Source organism: Fringilla coelebs, assembly GCF_963513975.1.
Source record: "Fringilla coelebs genome assembly, chromosome: 5".
Classification (NCBI taxonomy): Eukaryota; Metazoa; Chordata; class Aves; order Passeriformes; family Fringillidae; genus Fringilla; species Fringilla coelebs.
The window spans coordinates 30,481,077-30,499,539 of NC_140033.1; the positions used below are offsets into that span (position 1 = coordinate 30,481,077).

At 39.2% G+C, this 18,463-nt stretch overlaps 1 protein-coding gene across 1 annotated transcript; it reads right to left on the reverse strand.

Moving 5' to 3' along the window:
* Nucleotides 1-1,393: 1,393 nt before the first annotated feature.
* SLC38A4 (solute carrier family 38 member 4) lies at nucleotides 1,394-18,145 on the reverse strand. Its single transcript, XM_084206226.1, has 15 exons — nucleotides 18,011-18,145; nucleotides 17,113-17,203; nucleotides 15,681-15,796; nucleotides 12,679-12,752; nucleotides 12,458-12,550; nucleotides 10,782-10,863; nucleotides 10,608-10,690; nucleotides 10,445-10,503; nucleotides 9,799-10,077; nucleotides 9,610-9,689; nucleotides 8,416-8,516; nucleotides 7,327-7,451; nucleotides 4,625-4,769; nucleotides 4,094-4,191; nucleotides 1,394-2,684 (listed from the first exon to the last, which is right to left on the reverse strand). The coding sequence occupies exons 1-15, from the start codon at nucleotides 18,127-18,129 to the stop codon at nucleotides 2,583-2,585; spliced, it is 1,647 nt and encodes a 548-aa protein (XP_084062352.1). The 5' UTR covers nucleotides 18,130-18,145; the 3' UTR covers nucleotides 1,394-2,582.
* Nucleotides 18,146-18,463: the final 318 nt, after the last annotated feature.

The following is an 18,463-nucleotide window of genomic DNA, read 5'->3' on the forward strand; positions in this document are numbered from 1 at the left end:
ATACATGGATATAAAAATTTCTCTCTTAAAAGGGTATAAAGGCTACCACCTTGACTCTGCTTGGTTTTCAAATAAAAATTCTGCTCCTACTAGACTAAAGCAGATGAAGACTAATCTGCAATTTTAAAAAATTCATTTATTATACATTCATGGATGGTCTAATAATAAAAATCCTCACCAAGCCTCTTGTCAACATTGCAAAATGAGTAAGAAACTCCAACAACCAGCATTCCCAGCAGTGCTAATAGTTAGTGAGCAATATTGCCATCACTCCCAGAGTGTGCAGCAGCAGCATACCACTGTGACCAATGTATTTTGACTCAAAGCCTCTACTTTTTACAGCCCCTCTACCCCTGTCTTTTTTTTTCCCATAAAAAGCCTGTGAGTCATGCCATAGTTCTGTTACTTTTCTTGAGGCGATCTGTATATTTTGGGTGGACTACATGAATTCCTAAGTCTCTACACTCAGCTGTAGTCACAAGATATGTTTTAACTCTGAAGTAAAGATGCAGTTACAATTTCAAACGTACAACTCTCAGTAATAGTAACAGGAAGAGAGGCATGGTGGTGTTTTGCTATTAATTCTGGTCCATGGTAAAGTTCTCTTCAGTAATAAAGCCATATTATTTGTATTTATCTGCTTAAACTAAAAATATTATTGGCACTATTTTCTTTAAAAAATGCAGAGCCAGACTTAGCATTCATAAGGAAGTGTTTCCCAGTATATTAAGGGTACAGCACTCAAGTGAGCATATAATACTGCTCAGAAAGGTAGCATTTAACCTGAAATATGTATATTCCTTTCCAGTTAATCTGTAACTATACAGAATTTATGCACACACAGACATACAAACAAATAGAATTTTGTGTGAAGGCAGGTGGGAGCACAGACAACTTTTGAGTACTCCACAGGCTTCTGAATCTACAGATTTTTGAGTAAAATCTGTTTACTCAACAGATTTTTGAGTCAGAGAATGGAAATTCCTTTTGCATGAGCTTGGATTTGTGTAAGCAGGATAAACCCAAGAGTGGCACCTTCCCACTCCTTCCCTCTGCTCAGGAGTCAGCAAGACCTCTCTGGCTGATCCTCCCTGGTGTGTGCAGAGAGCACATGTAGTGAGCACTCCACAACACAGCCCAATTCTTGATTTGACTGTTAATTAAACATGAATATGGCATGGAACCCCACCCTTGTTTTCTCGTCTTGCACAGCTGTATAGCACAATACACTTGAGATTGTCAATAATGCTGTCACCCTCACCTGGCTTAACCATACAGGATGTTGTTAAATGCTGATGTTTGCATAGACAAGATGAGGTACAGCAATTGAGCAAGTTCAAATTGTGGTGTACAATGGTAACACAAAACTTCAAGACATGTATTAAGAATTCTCAAGAGGAAAACATCCTGAAATTTATTATAACGTAAGTAGTAAACATATGAATGTGTTTTTACACAGGTAGCAGTTAGGGCTTGCTACAGGTATATTTCAACCACTGGTGAATAAAAACAGACCTTTTACAAACCCACCAATTCAATATGTTTCCTTCAAAATAATATTAAGTGTGTGGCTATGAAAACAGAGTGACACATAAAAAAATCAAAAATCATATACCACAGGATAACATTTTTATGACTAGAGGAAAACAAAAAATTATGTACATAAATACATATATTTTTATATATATCAAATTACAGTTTCCTGCACTGAACATTTATCAAATACACAAGTACTGAACAATACTGAATAGGGTGCTTTGCCACACCTTGTGGTCTCCTTAAATTCCTGTGAGAGTGGAAGACAAACTTTTATGGAGGATACAACTTGTTCAGTGATGTAAGCTCACACAATAATTAAAAATTAAAGAAAAAAAAAAAAAACCCACTGCAGAAATGGCTGATATTTCCAGCACAGGCATCTTTAAAAACAAAATGAGGATATTCTACTGCTCTTCAAGCACTTGCCCCAACAGAGAATCTGTGTCAGAGAGCTTTATTCTGTACAACAGCTAGGCAATGAACCTGGGCAACAAATCTAACCCTCAGCTTTGTCCACTGGCTTGTCAAAGCCACTGTCTTTCTGATAGGCAGGTCAGTCTATCAGGCATGGAGGAATCACCTTCCAGATCCCCTCCAGAAACCGTACCCTTTCTCTTGGACCTGGGCAGCCACTCCCATGACCTTCAGATCGAAAATGAGGCGCTGGCTGGTTTTCTGGACATTACCTTCCCAAGGCTCTAGGAACTGTGGTTACTATCATAATGGGAGATTTTGAAAGAGGTAACACCAAGTTATTTTTGAGGATTATGTACAAAGTTATTTTGGTTTTGAAAACAGAAAGCATTTACACCACACTTTTCATTTCACCTGGCCAGAAATGCTAAGTTCAGATTCCTAATGTATAAATAACAATCCTTATTGACAAGGATGATGTAGACTCTGTTGGGTTCTTGTGACCCTACCAGAAACTGTCTTCAAAGTACTGCAGTTACTAGCTAGGAATAACAATCCCATTCAGATGTTCTTCAGAGCGCACAATACAAATATTTGTGTTACAAAAAACACTTGGTTGTCTTCACAGGTTAATGATGTCTTGAGCTTGGGGGATTGTAAATCCAGTCCATTACAATAAGAGTCATACTCACAAGCATGAAGATTATGCCAACTATGAGGAAAATTAGAGCCTGCAATTGGAAAATGAAATTTAATTAATAAAGCAAGTGACTTAGCAGGCGGTGTTCATAGATTGCCCCACTGGATCTGCCTTAATGTAATAGCCATGGCCTAAGTTTGGCTTTTTCTATGTGACTAAAGCCCAAGTAATGTTGTACAGGGATACATGAATCAGAGTTAGTCCTGTGTGAATATCCATCCAAGAGAGTTGGACTTTACACAGCTAGATCTGAAAACAGCCCACACTGGTACTGTGAACCATATTAAGAAAATATAACAAAGAAACAACCTTGTTTTTTATCATTAAAAAATGACAGATTTCCAGTCAATGGTCACAGTGTCTGACATTAAGAACAACTTCAGAGTTAATCTGCTTAATCCTTGTTAGACAAACAGGTGAGCTCATATCTCTTATCTGACAGTGTTTCTGTACATATTCAAGTGATTCAGATACTTGTAATCACTCTTTGGTGTAGTGGAGCTTTAGTTTACCATAATCTGTCCACACTTAACAATACCCTGTCTTTGTAAAACAAAGATGAATATTGTATGTGATCTCAGTGCAGGATCTGAAATTCTAGATGTGCCTAACACACAGCAACATGAATAGTGAACAAAGATACATGAAAAAATATTCACAGTCTCTCTACAATAACAGCTGCAAAAAACATTGTAGAAATAATTTCATCATAATAAATTTCTTTTTTACTAGAAGTATGTATCAGTTACATCCACATGACTTTTGTGAACATATACATATATAGATGTATATATGCCCATCTGTTTACATTATGTGTCCATATGTATATTTCATCAATAACTTTTCTAATTAAATTTTCAAAGAACATTTCCTCAATGCTAGTTAAATCTGCAGACAGTTACTGATGTTCAGGATGAAAGGCATTGTGGTGGCACTCCAGCATGACATATAGACACATGCTGTGCATAAGTGATAGACCTTTGTATAAAGTCTGTGGATCTACCTCAGAGAAGAGCTCACTATTACTTATTTATCCCTGGAGTGAAACTTTCTTCTTAACCTTGACCTCAAATCTTCATGTTAATCCACAGCTGGTCTTCTAGCATGAGCCAACAACTTCTTATAGACTGTCTTGGTGCTATTTATGCAAATGCAGGTGTTAACTGGAGTTTGGATGGGATTAAGTAAGTCCCTTTTTCTAGTGGTTTAAGACACACTTTATCCTAAATACTTAGGTAAGATTTGGGAGCAGGAGGCCTCTAAAGGCTTTTTCTTGACAAGCCTCAGGTTAATCCCACTGCCCAACCTTTATTTTGAGTGAGATACTACTGTTCAGGAGCAAGTGCCAGATGTTGCAAGTCACTGGCCTGAGTGTTAATGAAGAGTGGAAATCACACACCCTCCCACCCTTCCTTTTGCAATTGCCCCCAGTTCTCTTACCCCAATCTTCTGGGGAGACCTCAGGGGTTCCTTCTTAACAATTCTCAGGTAGAAGGCACCAGGGAGGATGAAAATCAACATTGTAGCAGAAGAGGCTCCTGGAAGAGAGAGCAGAACCCAAAATTTACCATAAGAAAGCGGTAGGGAGAGAACTGCTAATGCCAAAAGAAATGTGTCACTTTTCTTTTTCTAGCACAACAGTTTGGAAGTCAATACGTTTTTTCATGCTACAGGTGCTTGAAAACCAAAGGTGATTTCCCTCTCCTCCACATATATTTAATTCCCTTTTGGTCAAAATGGGAATTCCTTACCAGTTTTTATATGCAGCATGTGCCTCAGGCAAAGTAACAATAAAGTTGGGTACCTTGTAGCTTTGTCTGTCAGCTGTTTGGGAATCCTTACATCCCCTTTAAATTAAATTTGTGTTTATATTTCTCTGCTGTAAGACCCAAACAGAGACTTTCAGTCCGTGAATGCAAATATGTTGTAGAAAGGATAACAGAGTCAACAAAAAGTTTTTATGAAACCTACCAATAAATCCAAAAATGTCTTTAATAGTTGGGACAAAAATTACAAGCAGATCATTAAAAGCCAAAATTACTGCTGCAATCAGGAAATGTCTTATCCAGCTGAATGGCCTCTTTGGAAAGAGCAATGCACTGATAGATGAACGGATCTGCAAGATGAAAGACAAAAGGGAAAGTAAAACAGCAATTAATTTATCTTTGCTTTCAGTTAAAAAAAAATCTATATTAGTTACATCTGTTGTGAGAAATTCTGACTGAAAAAATGTGTTTTCAGTCTTTGATTCCCACAATATAATCTCACTCTGATGTAGGTTTTTGAGAATTGGGTTCACAGTTTAATGCAGAAACTCAAATATTTGCAGTGTAGGAGTAAGTCAAGTAAATAGGGTGTAAAATCAGGGAGATGAAATCTGTTCAACTGTAAGATGCTAATATCAGCAAAAAAAATCCTCAAAGAGCCCCCCCACTATAAGTACTAATCAACAGGCAAAAAAAAAAAAGAGGATGTGTGAAATACGAATTGCTGTATTCCTGAACTTGATGAAAATCCCACAATAATTCTGTAATTTGCTTTTCTGGGAGACAGAGGAAGCTGTTGTACTTAATCATTAAATATATACATATACATATACATATCTGAAAAGAAAAGCATATTTTTCAATTCCACTTGGAAATTATAACCCTAAAATCTATTGCAGAGGATCCTTTGTTGCTTCACTGACTTTCTCACACATCATGGATTTTTTTGCTTTTACAACATAAAAGACGGTAAGTAGAAAAAAGGCCAAAAGCAAATCCATTGCATAGTTGGAGATGTACCAAAATTAACATAAAAGTTGATACTTAGAAATGGAACAAAAGTATTTTTACACTCAGAAAAGCTCCAAATGCACTTCTGTTTGGTTGTTTTAAAGTCACATATAACTGCTTTTAGGTGAGTTTGGCACTTGAATAAATATATGGGGTTCTCTCAGTGTAGTACATCACTTGAAAACACACCATAAGTTTTGTATTTTATGTTTTTCAGGTTGATGTAAACCAATAATAGGAAGAGGGAGGCAAATTTAAAATATTTTGTCCAGTTTTTGAGTTGGTGTAAAATACGTTTATTACAGAAATAACTTCTGCCTGCATTCCTGTGAGCTTACTGTCAGCATGTTGTGCATTATTCCTTTTGTGACACAGTCCTTAAAAAGAAGCTATCAAATTGAAGTTTAACAGTGACTAATGGTGTATAGATCTATATTTTTCTGGCAATGCAATGACTTTTTTTTTAATAAAAGACTCTGACCACTTGAAGAAAATGCAAATGGGATGATTAATTAAAAAAAGTAGTTGATATAGTTATACTGTTTATTTGAAGGAGTAAGATCTGCTGAGATGGCTGTTCTGATAGAATGTGTAAAGCTCTTTGATATTTTGGTTTACAAGCAAAAGATATTTTCTCAGGAGTAATTTTAATGGAAAAATTGGTGTTGTGGTTTATAACTGCTAACTATTCAAATATAAAAATGATTATACAGAAATCTAAAAATACAAAATGCTACACCTGACAGACAGGCTTCTTCAATGCCCTTAGCTTGTTTTCCCATGGAGACTGATCAATTTGTTAAGACTAATTTAAACATTCAGCCACTGGTTTGAACATGATTTTTAAGGCAGAGCACTGGAGCTCTCCAAGATAGAAGGACCGACCACTCAGGGTGCTTTATACCCGTTTTATTAATTTTTTTTTATTTAGTAGACAACATTGAACAGTGGTCACTGCTCTTAGGCATTTGTCAGCAAGCCTGGAAACAGTACCTACACAGAGTGTGTATTGCATCCAGGACAACAGAGCAACAGGACCCCTGGGCTCAGATGGGAACACTGTGGTGTGATGCAGCTTGCTGGGAGCCCTCCTGCAGCATGATGCTGGCCTTGTACATGCTGTACTAATGACACACCAGCTTCCCAAAACCAAATTATGAGGATCAGCTATTTTCTCCTCTGCTGCCTGGCAGCTCAGGGAAGACATGAGGCACAGTCTTATACATTCAGGAGCCTGGAGTTCTGCCCACTGGGGGAGATTGATCCCTGAGGAGGGTCTGTCCCTCTGCAGAACAATTTGTTTAGATGTGTCTTTCTATCGCTGCTACTGTGGTTATTGTGTTTTTCCCAGTGAAGAGCACACAGAAGTTCCAAACTTTGCTCAGACAACTGACTGTACAGCTCTTTTATACTTCTTTTTTCTGGCATTTAGTTTCCTCACCTGTCCACAGACTCAAGTTTGTAAGGTGAGCACAGGGCCCTCTGTCCCTGTACTTTAGCAGCCCAGTGTGGGAGTCCTGCACAATGCGTGACCTGAGCTTCATGTGTCTGTTCTTAATTTGGATGCGATTGTAGGTGCCTCTGTCTGTATTAGGAAATCTCATAAGTGGTTTCAGTATATCTCCAAGACTTTGGTACTTAGGACTGCTCTGACAAATAAAGTACAGAAAGAGACAGAGAGACAGAGAAGTAATTCCTGATATATTTATAAAGACTGATTTATTTCAGTCTTTCAAATTTTGCAACCCTAAATGCCTACGGTCCATGCTCTGGTCAAATGAGAAAACAGATCTCTCTAAATAAAATCTTGGGCTTACTTTTTCCAGTGTTAAAATCTGTGCTGATCACATTCAGTCACTGAATACGGGTTACCCTGATTTCAGGCCTGTTACTTACAGGGAAAAGGACAAGGGGCACAGTCAGGGTTACAGCCACCAGCACTGCCAGGCGAACAGACAGCAAAAGGGCGTCGAACGTGTACACTTTAGTGTATGTATGAAGAAGCTCATCTTCAACTTCTCCTATGGAAAGGAAACAGAAAGGAGTTAAATCACTTAAGCAGTACCTTGCACATTTAAAAGGATCTTTATACTGCAGCCAGATAAGAGATAAGATTAACTTTAGCCCAGCTGCTGTCTTTAGATGCAAGTTATGGGCTAGACGTGAAAAAGGAATTTTCCCACTGTGACTGATACTAGTCCATCGTTCAGAGATGATGAGGGTAATACAGCTCTGAGGTGATGCTTTGTACTCTAGTATCTTTGAGATGACTTTGAGAAAGTCATTTAGTGGATGCAGAACCTGAAGTAAAAATAATTCCTGTGATATGAAACAACTCACTGAACTGGTAACAGCTCCTTTTGACCTCCACCCAGATGTCTCAGCTCTCAAGCAGAGCCTTCTTGCCCCAGTGCTAGGGAGCAGAGTGTGCTGTATCATTCACTTCTCTGCTGTATGGAGAGACTAACAAGGTAAAAAGAGGTGGCGTTTGCACAAAATGGTGTGCTAATAGAGGGACCACTCTGTTTGCCTATCGGTTAGTTTAGCTCATCCAGATTTTTTTACACTAGAATGATTTGCACCTGTTTTTCAGCATAGATGAAACTGAACTAGTGGCGTCAGAGACAGATTGGGTAGCACTTAATAGTGTCATGTAAAACTGTTGAGCACTGGAGTATATTTAGTACTCTTGGCCTTTGCCAAGACTCAAGTTTACAGCAGCTTCTTGTCTGAGTTCACAAAGTCAAGGGAAACAAAACTGGCCCCCCAGCAGGTGCCTTGGAGTCTCACAGGTGAGGCCTGACAGTTGGATAAGTCCCACAGTTCACCCAGAAGGTTACACACTATGCATTATAATCGAATGTTGATTAAACTTGGATTCAGGCCCCCAGAAAATGCATTTATACATGAGTCTTTGTGATAGAACCAGCCTGCCTGCATCAAAAAGTGAGGGAAAATTCTGCAGAGCACAGTGTTTTGACCTACCATAGAAGGTAAGATAGCCAAAGAGGGCAGCCAGAAGATACATGATAAGCATGCCAGTGATGGAGATGTTTGAGACGTTCTGCATCCGCTTTCGGGAGCGACTGAAGTACAAAAGAAAGAGAATAACAGTCCTATAAAGCCTCTATTTGTACAAGAAGTGCTCTGAAGGGTCTTAGCTCTCTGTCACAACCTCACCAGATAGACAGTTCATAGCAACTATATTGGTTACATAGAGCTCTTAACACTTTACAACTCTGTGCAGAGCAGCACAGATTTATAAAATGTGTTGAAACTGCATTTCTAGTGCTTTTTCTTTGGCAATATAAAAATGTGCCACATTATTTTGTATATCACTATTTATTAAATGTCAATCTCAAATGGTATATTTTAGATTAAGAAAAATGGAGGGATGAGAATTACAGGTCTGTTGACAATAATAGAGAAGAGTTTTCAGCCATCTCTATATGAACATACCCTTATATCTACATAGGGCAGTTCTGCAGGATCAAGAACCCCTTGCAGATCACATCCTTCCCTCATAAATCCTTTGGTTAAAGAAAATCTTCCTCTTATAGGACCTGCAAGCATTTTCCCAAGTCATATTAGAATTTTTATTGCTTCTGAGGTTAAACCTACTGAAATAGGAGGTAATGGTTCTTAGCCTTCTTGAGTTTTGCAACACACCCTCCTGTAATGCAATTTTTGCTGTTCAGCAAATGCCTTTCATTAGCCCTTCCCAGCTATTAACTCTGTGCTGTTTTAAGCAAGTATATTTGTTTTTTTATATTTGTTAAGCAAAACAGGCTGAGTGAAGAACCTATCTATGACACCCAAACCAATGGCATCCCAAGAAACTTTAAGAGTAAGCAGCAACTGACACAGACACAGAACACATTTAGGTATTATTAGAAACCAGAATTATCTGTTTCAGTGCAACAAAGTTCCCCAGTTTATTTCAGATAATTTGAAGGACTTTCCAGATTCCTTCTTTACTAAGTAATATTGATCAATGCAGTGGTTCTCTGTCACAAATATGACTATATGACCAAAGTAAAGCCAAAATCTGCTTACAATGGAAAGCAATAATTCACTATTATGTGGGTGTTCACATCCCAGCAATCAATGGACAACGCGTAGAAATTTATCTCTATCTATGGTTAACTGGAAGTATTGGACAAAATTTAAGAACCTTACTCTTTGAGTTCACTGTATATTGGTAGCACCTCAGGGTGGCATACGAATGCAAATGCCAGGATGGGTATTGCATAGGCAGTCTGTAAAATAAAGCTCCCATTAGTCACGCCTGTACCTCTGACTTTTGGCAGGCAGCAGTTCAGCTGTGGTACAAGTGGTGGAAGACAAGTTCTACAGAATCTCCCTTACCCGTGAGTTGAACACAAAGTATTTTGGATGGCACTTGTCACTGTCGTCGCTGTGCGCTTCGTATTCTACGCTGCTTTTCGGGGAGATATCTTTTGGCTCCTCAAAGCTTGGGAAGTGCCCAGCTGTGTTGTCCATCATGAAATTCACACCAGAACCGAGTGACTCATTTGATAACATGACCATGTGCATTGGCACTGTGCTATTGGTGGCGGTCCAGTTTGCAACCCCGTGGTCCATGATGGGAAGAGGACAGGGTATTTGGGATTTCTTGAAGATCACCTACAAAAAAGTAGACGATGTTATCAGAAGAATGCCACAATAGGAGATTACACATCTGTGGTATTCCAACAGAAGTATAAACAGATACTGAGAAAGAGAGGAAGCAAGAAAACAAGTGCTACCAATTCTGCCTCTTCTGCAAATATTTGTTGTTACTCTGCCTCTGCTGTTTTCCTGCTTCATTTTTTATTCTCAAGTGGTTTTTAAACAGATTTTTTTATTCTGACTTCATTCAGCGATAGGTTGTTGATTTGATTAACTTGCAGTGGCTATCCTAACATAAAATTGCCATGGTATGAAGTATAAAAGTGTTTAAGGTTTACAGAGTCTGTATTTGTCTGGAGACAATACCAAAACAGTCACCTACCACACTGACGAAGAAAACCATACAGGTCAGCGAAAACCCACTCGTATAACCGAGATAACCTGTGCAGCAAGGAAAACAAAACAGAACAAAATAGTTCCATTACATAAAAATTCACAATCCTAAAAGGACTAGGAAATGAGTTTAAGCAGGGCATTAAACTTACCTAAGCTTTTTAGAAGGGAGAGGGGAAGAATAATCACAACTGTTACAAGTATGACGAGGTAGTTCCCATTAAGGTACCATTCTCTAAAGAGGAAGAATAAAAATAAAAATAATCATCACTGACATCAAAGTGAAAATTTTTCATCTCAGGTTCAGGATGGGAAAAAGCACCTACCCAGAATTCTCCTCAAGTTTCATAAATGCTCTGATGACTTCAGGGAGTTCATATTTAATAATAAAGAGGTAGCTTGACATCGCTGGAAAAAAACCCAAACAAAACAAACACCTTCAGAAAATTGAGTTTCCAAAACTGTAGTTCCAAAAAAAGACAAAAGTTTTTGCTAAAGTAGAGAAATGAGTTTTGTTTAAATAATAGTGTGACTAAATAAATAAATAAATCCTTTATATTGTTATGAACGTGTTCTGAATGACATCTAGCATTCTGTATTAGAATACAGTTACTACTGAATTTGTAGCATACTTAAATCACTATTAATTTTTCCTTTTGCTTTTTTGTTATATATGTTTTTCTCCAATGGATGCTGTCCATCCCCATTCTGTAGTAACTTTAGATTGACTTCCTCTAGTCCTTTTCAGCTGCTTTATCCTTCCCACTTTCAACTTCTTTCTTCTAGTGTCTTCTCAATATATAAAGAAATCCACTAGTTGTCAAGATTCCTGATGTAAGAGTGGACTTCTATACATCTCATTTAAAATGTACTGCCAGAAGTAATGTTTTTTTTTCATTTGTTTTTTTCCATTTGTTTTACGTTTGTCACAGAGAGGTCTCTAAAGACCTATGGATCAATCTAGACAAGAACTAGAGGAACAGCTATTCCTCTTTAATAGGGAAACATACTTAATTTCTGAATTCCACCAATTTGATATCCAGGCTTGAGGAAGGAAAGGAATACCATAGAATAACAGCTTTCATGAACAAAATCAAAAAGTCTTTTGCAGTACAGAGATGTGAACTCCCTCTGTTTTGTGTAGCTAAGTTGCTATAACAGGACAGTATTGATCTATTGATGGAGATTTGCAAACTTAGCAAGTTCCAATAGAGAAATCACCAAAAAGCCTGCATAAATTTGACTAATGGCACATTTAATTTAAGTTTCAATTACCTCTCCTTAAGGAATCTGTAAAAAATTACAAACTCTCTTTTGCTTTCAGACCAGGTGTTCTTCAGCCTTCTAAAAGGCTTCTCCCAGGATAGTAAAGGAAAAAAAGCTTTGTTGAATGAATGCACACTCTATTACTACTGTTTATATTGGTATGTCTCCTGTTCTGAGAGGATGGAAGTTATTTGATAGATATTTGACAGGAAGCATCTCTGTAGGTGAGTACATTCAAAAATTACTTTAAACATGCATTTTGGGAATAACACAACTGTTATTTGAAGGAATACTTCAAATATATTCATTCAGCTGAAAAAGGAACCACTGAAAAGCCTTTTATGGAGAAATCAGAAGCCTGTGTTGTTCCTTTTAGGTCAGACAAATCTTTTCTAAGTTGAAGCAGATGCTTCAACTAGATACTAAGGACAGACTGAGCCATACTCAATAAAGAGAATGGCCAGTTCCTTGAGGACAGTCCGTCAGGCCACTTTAGCCATCACTGAAGCCTCTTCAGGGGCCATGGAGAGCTCCCAGGTAACTGTCTTTCATCATACACTGAAGTGTCAGGTAGCCGAAAAAAGTGAGATGAATTCCTCGTGTCCTTCATTTTTACAGTACAATGTGTACTGCATCTGACTCATCTCTGATGCCATTTAGCCAGACAAAGGAGAGAATGAAATCACTTCTGTTCTGTAGGAACAGCATTGGAAGCTAGGAAACTTTTGTCTCTTACCTCCAATATTCTGCATTGTGACTGAAATGAAGACACCACACTTCCCAGGCCAGCCAAATGCCTTTGCTCCCAGTTTTTCATATATTAATGATCCTGAAAAAAAACCCAAACAAAACCAAAACAAAAATGTGGGCCACTACATTGGACACACTTGATGAATTGCATTCCAAGGTAAGATACATGCATGCAATAAAGACTCTCTGTCAATCACAGCCTCCTACCTCCTTCTTTTGATATCTTCAGTAAAAGGTGGACCGAGTAGAGTGACAATATTGCTACGCTGAGCAGCAAAACTCTGCAAGGCAAAGCAGAAATCAGAATCCTAAGCAGGACATCAGATGCACTCAGTTGATTTGAACATACACTTGCTCATTCTCATGAAGTTCAACATGCCAAGTTTGTTCTTTGGTCTCCCAGTGCTAAATGCAGAGATAAGTGTCAACCATAGCTTATGTGTGAGTACAGTTGCACCTTATACACTCTAATTGCCCCTGGAGGCTTGTTGCAGTCCAGTAAATGCTAGTTCTGTGCTAGTCCACAAGGACTGATCTTATATCTCAACGAGATCACGCTAAAGTAAACAGATTTCCATGCAAGAATTTGGTCTTTGGGCTCTCGCCTGCCCACTGACCTCTCATTTTCAAATCTCTCCTTAATCAGAGCTGTCAAGAAAACCCACAAAAATGAAACCCAAAACCAAATTGTGACTGGGACAACTTCAATGCTACCTCTTGGCTGGTCACTGCTTTTGACTTCTGCCATATCACTGTGCAGTGGAGGTTAGTTGCCTGCTGTGTGAGTACCTTAGAAATCTTCCATCATGTTAAAGCATGGCACAACACTGGAAAACCTGCTCTTGGAGCACTGGTAGCTTAGCTAGTAGTCTTAGTCTGCTTGAAGATACTGGTGCCTAACTTTGATAATTCTGATTACTGCCACGTTCCTGCCACACAGCAGGTGCATCCTATGTGATTTCAATTATCTGCCTCTTGTAAACTGCTTGTGAAAAATGTAGCTTTGTATGACATTTTTGGGGCACAGCACTGTGCACAGCATATCATTACCTTAACCATCTTCTCATCAGCCTGCCCAAGTGCTAGTGAGCAAGAGAATAACATGACAGAGATAGAAAATATGGATGCACTTTATCCCAAGGCTGAACAGGAGGTTCTGCCCACAGCTTCTACTCCCCTGAGTACCACGTGGTTTGGCACAGACGCTGACAGCCAGGTTCATAAATCAGTTACAACCTAGGAGCAGACTCGGGCCCTGGGCCTGGGTGATGACCACCAGACCATCACAATTTCCTCTGAAGTTTCCCTCTTCAAGAGAGACAGACAGTGCTACCACCTTGGAGCGGGCAGGGCTGTCTCCTGCTGTGGGAGGACATGTCATAAGGGGGGTCATGTCTCAGGTGACAGCGCATCCTGCTGAGGTGGCATCCTCCTTGATCAGGGGCACCCATACAACTGCTGTTCAGAGACATGATTTCTGTGTCCTGACACATGAAGTGGGGTAAACCTTGCACATAAGGTGGGGTTGCCCTTGCTAAATCATGCTGGGAAACAGAAATGTTGTTTTTGGATTTCTGTGAGCCTTCTATTTTCCTTCACCCTGCAGAAAACCTTCCAGCATGAAAGCGCTTGGGTAACATGAGAAGAGTAAATTATAAAAAATTTAGATGATGCTGCCAGCATCATCTCAATTAGAATTCATGTCCAGTAGTTTCCATTTAGTAGATGGGATTTTTCTGTCCCACTAACACTAACATCATGTGCTGTAAAAGCAGAGCAACTCCAAGCAAGTGGATAACTGCTGTGCAGGTAACAGTATCTACACAAGTTCATACTTTTAAATAAAATTCCTTCCTTTGCCAAAAGGGAGAATGTCCTCATGCAGGAAATATGGAAATAGCATAGTAAAGAAAGTGAACTGTGAGGGCAGATGCCTTTCTTTTTTGCTTTAGCATTACTCCCTACTTTAGCACTGCCAACAGAGCTAATATCATTAGGCTTGTATCAGAATTTTTAGCCACCAGTCAGTATGAAGAGAGTTTCAAAATAAAGATACTATAAAGGTAATATTTTTCCCTGTTAGTGAGATATAACATATCACAGTTTTCTTTCCAGTGATCATTTATGAACATATCAGTTAGTACAAGTGCTCAGAGAAAGTTGGAAGAGAAAAAATCCTACATTTTTCTGACTCTGATAAAATGCCAGTTTTAGAACTGGCTTCCAATTTTTGCTCTGCAAATACTATATCTAAACCAGTTGGGTGCAGGTGTTATGAAGTGCTTATACAGAACAGCATTTGAATCTACAATTCATTTTCAGTTAAAAATTCTATTGGCAAAACAGGAGATGTTTCTTAGCAACTGTAAGCTACATGTAACATTTTAAATGCTGTTGCTGTCATAGTTACCCCGTCCCCACAAGCAAGAAGCTCTATAAAAACATGCCAAATTTCAGTAATGTCAAAAATGGCTAATTGTCCCACAGTAATAACATGTTTTTTTCTAGTCTCATGAAAGGCTAAAATTAAGGCTTCAAGTTAAAATTAAAATCAGTTATTTAAAAAACCCCCCAAATTTATTTTTGACAGAGTTCATCTGATTAAAAGGAGCCAGATGGTAGCCATTGATTAAAAAGCTTCCCATGGCTATATGTTACTGTCTATCAAAACCCATTCTGTGTAGATACTGTTTGTCAGTCACAGACCAATGATGTCCTTTGTGCACATTAGGGACAGACAGACTTGAAGCAGCAACATGTGATCTGTGAATGCCTTTGCACTCGAAGCATGCTTCCATTTCAGATTATATTGAATGCTCTTCTTCCATTTCTACACAGTGATTAGATAATTGGGGTGATGCAAACATATTTATGGGTGATTTAATTCCCTTGTTGGATTCCCACACTGAACTGGCAAGATCAGTCTGGTTATTTTAGGATCATCATGCTGTTCTTTCCTTCTGATTTTTGACTGCATAGTATCAATTCACAGTCATATTTCTAATACAAAGGAGGTCTAAATATTAAAAAAATAAAAGGATTTTCAGCAGTGGATGCTTCTTTGTGGTGAAGCTGAAATGCTTTCATTACAGAGGATCTTGCAAGAATGTTCAGCTAACAAACCACGCTTAACATGCCTCTCTAATCATAAGAACTTCAGCTCCAGCCCCCTGCTTATATTCTATATGCTTCTTTTTCTATGTACTTACATGAAAAGGATAATTCCTGTGTTGGCCATGGCATAGGAGAGCCCTAAGATGCCACTGCCCATAATGGCATTGCTGAGGTTGAATGAGGACATTCCAAAGGAAGTTCTACCCCTGTGCTGTTGGGTGCAAGAACAGAAAATGGAAATTCATTCGCATTTTACTGAGCATGATTGGCTAATTATCCTCATTACTGGTGTTCCCTGTACTGCTCCCTTCATCCCTAGAGGTGGAGCTTTTTCAAGTTTCCCAAGCCCAGAGGCACTTGCCACCATAAGGAGTCTACCCCAAAGTCAGCTGTGCTGGTAATGTTTGTCTCTTCCCACTCTTTCATTGTCTCAGTCAGGAGGAGGCTTGCATTCCTGACAGATGACTGAGGTGACACAGTCACACTGGCTATGCTGGCCAGCCTCCATGGAAATACATGCTGTTATCAAACAGATTTCTCAATTGCTGATTTTTAAATATTCAGATTAAAAAAAAAAAGAGTACAACAGATTATTGAATTTGTCTCCGAGTAGAATGCACTTTTTTCTTTGGGGACCTAAAAAGGGCCTGGGGGAAGGAAAGAAAGGAGTGCTGGATGCTTAGGGCTGGAAGCAAAAGAATAGAAGAGGACAAAACCTAGGAGTGAGGGGATGGTGTCTAAATAAATTACAACTGACACCAAGTGGAAAAGAAAAAGGGAACATGGCTCTTAATTTTAGTTTTCAATCCCAAATAATATTTTTGATTTTATGTGATCATTCATTAATAAAATCTGTAATACCACTGAAAAAATAATGCCTTTCATTTCATCAAATTCACTAAAAATTGAGTAACATTAAATCCTGAGCAGAGAGGTACCCACATGCACATCCCAGGAGCTGGTGCTGTACTTTCACTTGCATGTGGAGCTGTCTAGGGAGTTGGACATGTGCTGACCCTGTAGAGCTCAGCATCATAAAGCCAAAACAATAAGGTTCTTTCTTTAAAGCAGTACAGATGAATGTAGATTCATTTACACTGGTGCTGGAAACTAGAAAAACAAGTATGTATGCACTGAGGCACAGATCTACCTGGCTGCAGGAACAGCAAAGTCCTCCTGAGCCCAATGTCCTGTCAGGAAAATGGGTGCAAACCCCCCAACTGCACATCTCAGCTGAGATTACCGGAGATGTTACTGAAGCTCAAGTGTGATCTAAGGAATTTTTCTGATTACTTGTGAAGGAAAGACTCAGTTTTACTTGTATGACAACAGGAAGTGTTTGCTGCACTAACTGTTAGAAAATGTGTTTATTCTTTGAAAGCCAAGATTATGCTGGCCAGGCTCCAGAGTAATTTTGCTTACTGATACTTAAAGAAAAAAATCAGGTCAATAAGATCTACTTTGTAATCATTCATTCATTCATTCATTCATTCATTCATTCATTCATTCATTCAGAATAAAACTTACATATTCTTCATTATAGTCTTCCAATTTCTTTTTTTCCAGATATCCATTTGTAAGGAACTTCTGACTTTCTGCATCATCACTAGCAAAGGGACTGAACACAAATAAAAATAGGAAAACATTAGATAAAACTTATGACACACATTTTATTTGAGTGGTGACTTTTGTCATCAGTGGAAACTTTCCTTTGACATTGCTCTGAATATATAAAAATCCATCAAAAAAAAAAAAAAAAGAAGCTCAGTTCTCCTGTAAAGTTCTCATGTCCAATGGCATGTTTAGTAGAACTTTGCTTTGATTTGGAATTTAGTTTTAGACCCAGTAATCTTTGAATTACACTTGATTGCAGATGCTGGAAAGCAGATCCTTACCACCAGTAATGTGCTGAAGCTGAGCACGTACTTCACATCTGGGGAACAAAGGGCCTTGTTGCAGATACGTGCTGGAGGGAGCAGCAAGCTGAGGGCAACAGACTGATGGCTGGTTTTGAGATGTCTTTTTCCAGCCACACAGGTGCTAGTGCTGTGGTGGGTTCTGCTGGAATGTCTGAGGGTGGGCTGTCCCTGCTGCCCTCCATACCTTGCCCTGGGGAACATTCCCCCTCGGTGTGCTCAGGCTGGACTGAGAGTTCATTAATGCTCTGAGAGTACATTAATTACACACGTACTATCCGACTGGAGTAGCTGGAAATTGCCAAGCCTTAGTGTGTGTTGGGAGCCTGAAGACATCAGTCCAGGTGGTGGCAGGCAAGGGGGGACCCGCTTTGCTGTTCTGGGCACACTGTCCTCCAGAGCACGGAGCAGGGAGGCTCAGTGCTGTGGGGAAACTTCTCAGATGCCACTAGTGAAGATTATTTATTGATTACTGCTTTCTAGCCTTAGCAGAACGGATTCATGCCTACCTGCTAATCGCAGCCTTTTCCGAATCAGCCGGCTCTCTGTAGTTGTCTTCGAGGCTTTCCCCGCTGTTGCTCTGATCATCAGGTTCGATGTTGACTTTTTGCAGCTCCATGCGATCCATTAGAGCGGTCAGCGCTTTCCAGCACACACACTCGCTTCTTCAGGGTAAACAGCACCGTGCCGTCTGCTCGCGGCTCCTCTCTGTCATGCAGGGACTGCCAGAACACTCTGTTCTGCAAACAGAACACAATGGAACTCATTAGAGTTTTCTTCAAATTAGATAAACCAGTGTGAATTGTTTGGTTGGTGTTTGATCTTTGTAATAGCATTAAGAGGGGAAACTGTTGCAGACTGGGAAAATTCTGGGCAAGCATAAAACTCTCTTTATATGCCAGCCCTTGGTTCTCCTGTCTCCCTTCATATGGTAAAGGGTGCAGAGGCCAACAGATGTAGAG

Coding starts and splice junctions, on each gene's coding strand:
- SLC38A4 (XM_084206226.1), bottom strand. CDS start 18,129: ATGGATCGCATGGAGCTGCAAAAAGTCAACATCGAACCTGATGATCAG. Junction 10,864..12,457: donor CACAATGCAGAATATTGGAG/GTAAGAGACAAA, acceptor GTTTTTTTCCAG/CGATGTCAAGCTACCTCTTT. Junction 2,685..4,093: donor GGTCTCCCCAGAAGATTGGG/GTAAGAGAACTG, acceptor TTCCAATTGCAG/GCTCTAATTTTCCTCATAGT.